The sequence below is a fragment of the Cebus imitator genome, unplaced genomic scaffold (assembly GCF_001604975.1).
Source record: "Cebus imitator isolate Cc_AM_T3 unplaced genomic scaffold, Cebus_imitator-1.0 Scaffold71, whole genome shotgun sequence".
NCBI classification, from domain to species: Eukaryota; Metazoa; Chordata; class Mammalia; order Primates; family Cebidae; genus Cebus; species Cebus imitator.
The window spans coordinates 2,065,564-2,069,598 of NW_016107386.1; the positions used below are offsets into that span (position 1 = coordinate 2,065,564).

The following is a 4,035-nucleotide window of genomic DNA, read 5'->3' on the forward strand; positions in this document are numbered from 1 at the left end:
TTTTTTTGAGATGGAGTCTTGCTCTGTCGCCCAGGCTATAGTTCAGCTGCATAATCTCGGCTCACTGCAACCTCTGCCTCCCAGGTTCGAGTGATTCTTGTGTTTCAGCCTCCTGAGTAGCTGGGATTACAGATGCGCACTACCATGCTTGGCTAATTTTTGTATTTTTAGTAGAGATGGGATTTCACCATGTTGGTCAGGCTGGTCTTGAACTCCTGACCTCATGATCTGCCTACCTCGGCCTCCCACCCACCACCTCGGGCATGGTGGCTCATGGCCTGGGATTACAGGCGTGAGCCAGCACGCCCAGCCCCTATATTCTTTTAAAGCACAATATTCAGCACAGAGTAGATGCTCACATAGTGGTTCACAACTTCAATGCCAACTCTTTGGGAGGCCGAGGCAGGAGGATCACTTGAGCTCAGGAGTTTGAGACAACATGGTGAGACCTTGTCTCTACTTAAAAAAAAATGAAATAGCCAGATGTGGCACACATCTGTGGTCCCAGCTATTTGGGAGGCTGAGGTGGAAGGATGACTTGATCCCAGGAGTTTGAGATTGCAGTGTGCTATGAACATGACCTGCTCTCCAGCTTGGCTGACAAAAAAAAAAAAAGGAAAAGAAACTTATGTACAATTATTGAACCATTAGGTTTCCCTTTTTTTATTTGCTTCATTCTAATCTAAAGGTTTGTATGAGGATGATAGACTGCAAACGTGCATTCATTTGGTAGAACAGTGAATTCTTTACTGTTCTTGTGTAATTTTTCTAAAGCATTTTTCTCAATATAGCTAGATTTTGAAGGCTTGTTATTCTTTTTCTTTCTTAGCAGCCCCAGCCTGAGAAGTCCTCCTTTTCTTTATCTAACCTTGCAAGGCCTAGGCCTATGGAAATGATAGGGTTGCTTCATTTGTGTTATTCACATTACCCTGGATAACATAACCCAGAGTTGGACAAAGGTGGGGTGTTACCTGGTACGGTTTAATGCTTACTGGTTCTTTTTCTCAGAACTTGATGGAGAGTTTGGATTCATTGCTTTGTGCAGAAGGTTCTGAAAGTCTGAAGAGTTTATGTCTGAAACTTCTCCTTTGCTTAGTGACCGTAAGTAACCTGTCTATGTTTGTCAAGGGTATTAATTGACAGGAGGGGCAATCCTATTTGAATACTTGAGCCCAAAGATAGAAGGAAAAAGAGAAAAAATATTCTCAGTGGGGGTATTGCATCACTCCCTTGTGTCTGGATGTGTAGGAAGTTAGCTGCATGGTCTTTTGCTTCCTAAAAGTTGCTCTTTGGAGCAATGACTGGCATTTTTAGCCGGCGGGCTGTGTGATATTTCACTTTAGAAGGTTCACTTCAGGGGAACTACTATCTTCTAGGTTGTCAGACTTGTTCTCATCAGGTCTCATTTGGAAATAATTCTTGTGATTCTGAGGTGTTTTTTTTTTTTTTTTTTTGAGGCAGTGCCTGGCTGGCTTCGATTTTATAACTGTAGGCTCCCTGTACTTCCTAGTGGAAGGAGAGTGGGGTATTGATCATTTACTTCAGGCGGTTCTCTTTCCCTGCCACCTCTTAAAGATTTCTGCATTCATAAACCTCTTCCTGTGCACTTGAGGAATAAAACCCAAGAAACTGTTAAGCAAATGCATGTGTGAGAATATGAGAGAAACAATGAGAAGTTCAAAGACGTAGGAAGTTTTAATTTGCCTATTTCCTACTCCTATAATGTCTGTCTATTCAGGCTCTCATGACTTAAGGGGCACTTGTGAAAGGTCTGTTAAGTTATCTAGTAGAAATATTTTAATATTTCTATTTCTCTTAGATGCTAGGGGAGGAGATTACATGAGATATCAGAATGCCCCAGTACAGACTTTAAAAAGCCTTTTATTGCATTCAGGTGACGGATAACATCAGCCAGAACACTATTCTTGAGTATGTAATGATCAACAGCATATTTGAAGCAATTTTACAGGTAGGTCAATTCCCTTGTTACCTCTTTCTCTTTGGGGTAAACCATCTCTTCAAATTTTCTCTGTATTCCCAGGAACCAGGAGTTAAAAGTCTCATGCATTTTTGGTTCTTGTTACAGATACTTTCACATCCCCCAAGTCGTAGGGAGCATGGGTATGATGCTGTTGTGCTCTTGGCTTTGCTGGTGAACTATAGAAAATATGAGGTAACTGGGGCCCTTAGTGGATGATTGTTATCTTCCTATAATCTTGTTAAATGTGGCCCCTCCTAAAGGACTTCACTTAATATAGAAGACATGTTCTTGGTAAATGGTATATAGATTAAATTTGATAACCTAGATTCTAAAATTTCTATATTAAATACATGGGGCAGAGGATCTAGTTGTTCAAAGGAATCCTGTGATGCAACTTCTAATGAGTAAGTACTCCCTAATGTGGTGATTCCTATACCCAGCTTACTAGAATCACCTAAGGACTTTTTTTTTTTTTTTTTTTTTTTGGGACTGAGTTTCGCTCTTGTTACCCAGGCTGGAGTGCAATGGCGCGATCTCGGCTCACCGCAACCTCCGCCTCCTGGGTTCAGGCAATTCTCCTGCCTCAGCCTCCTGAGTAGCTGGGATTACAGGCACGCGCCACCATGCCCAGCTAATTTTTTGTATTTTTAGTAGAGACGGGGTTTCACCGTGTTGACCAGGATGGTCTCGATCTCTTGACCTCGTGATCCACCCGCCTCGACCTCCCAAAGTGCTGGGATTACAGGCTTGAGCCACCGCGCCCAGCAGGACTTTTTAAAAAGAAAACATTTCTGGATCTTATTCTGCACACAGTAAATCAGAGTCTTTTGGGGCTGGGGAAAAGGGACCTGGGAATTTGTTTTTGTTTTTTTTAAGTTCTCCTATTGAGTATGATGATTAGCCAGGATTGAGAACCACTGACCTAGTATATCTATTTTGAAAGATTTGATTTTTGTACAGTCATGTGTCACTTAACAAGGATACATTCTGAGAAATGTGTCATTAGGCAGTTTTGTTGTCATGTGAACATGAGAAAGTGTCTTTATACAAACTTATATGGTATAGCCTGCTACATACTGAGGCTACATGATATAGCCTAGTACATGCCTAAGCTACATGGTGTAGCCTATTTCTCTTAGGCTACAAACCTGGATAGCATATGGCTATATTGAATACTGTAGGCAATTGTAACACAGTAGTAATTATTTAAGTATTTAAGCATATCTAGGCTGGACATGGTGATTCCCACCTATAATCCTAGTGCTTTGGGAGGCTGAGGTGGGAGGATTGCTTGAGGCCATGAATTTGAGACCAGTCTGATCCACATAGTAAGACACTGTCTCTACAAAAAAACTTAAAAAATTAGCTGGGTGTGGTGGTATGCATCTGTAGTCTCAGCTACTTGGGAGGCTGAGGTAGGAGGATTGGTTGAGCCAAAGAGTTTGAGGCTGCAGTGAGTCACGATTACACCACTGCGCTCCAGTCTGGGTGACAGAGTGAGACCCTGTCTTTAAAAAAAAAAATCTAAGTCTAGGGATGGTAGCTCATGCCTGTAATCGCAGCACTTTGGGAGGCCATAGCTGGTAGATTGCTTGAGCCCAGGAGTTCGAGACCGGCCTGGCCATCATGGCAAAACTCTGTATTTTAAAAAATATAAAAATGAGCCAGGCATGGTGGCAGATGCTGGTAGTCTCAGCTACTCAGGCGGCTGAGGTGGTAGGATGGCTTAAGCCCTGGAAGTGGAGGTTACAGTGAGCTGAGATTGCACCCCTGTACTCCAGCCTGGGTGAGGGTGACAAAGCCAGATCTTGCCTCAAAAACAAACACACAGAATCTAAACCTAGAAAAGGTATGGTGAAAGAATGATATAAAAGATAAAAAATATTCTTGTTGATCTTCATAAAACATAAAAAAGGTGATTAAAAAAATCAGACACCTTAATAGGACACTTTCTATGAATGGAGCTTGCAGGATTAGAAATTGCTCTGGGTGAGTCAGTGAGTGAGTGGTGAGTGAATGTGGAGGCCTAAGACATTACTGTACACTACTATAGA

At 42.0% G+C, this 4,035-nt stretch overlaps 1 protein-coding gene across 1 annotated transcript in view; it reads left to right on the forward strand.

Moving 5' to 3' along the window:
• The window catches only part of ARMH3 (armadillo like helical domain containing 3), a 195,356-nt gene that overhangs the window by 15,752 nt on the left and 175,569 nt on the right, over positions 1-4,035 (forward strand). Inside the window, exons 6-8 of the mRNA XM_037739562.1 lie at positions 1,009-1,101; positions 1,895-1,969; positions 2,087-2,173. Coding sequence (XP_037595490.1) covers positions 1,009-1,101; positions 1,895-1,969; positions 2,087-2,173 — 255 coding nt within the window. The remainder of the gene's footprint in view (positions 1-1,008; positions 1,102-1,894; positions 1,970-2,086; positions 2,174-4,035) is intronic.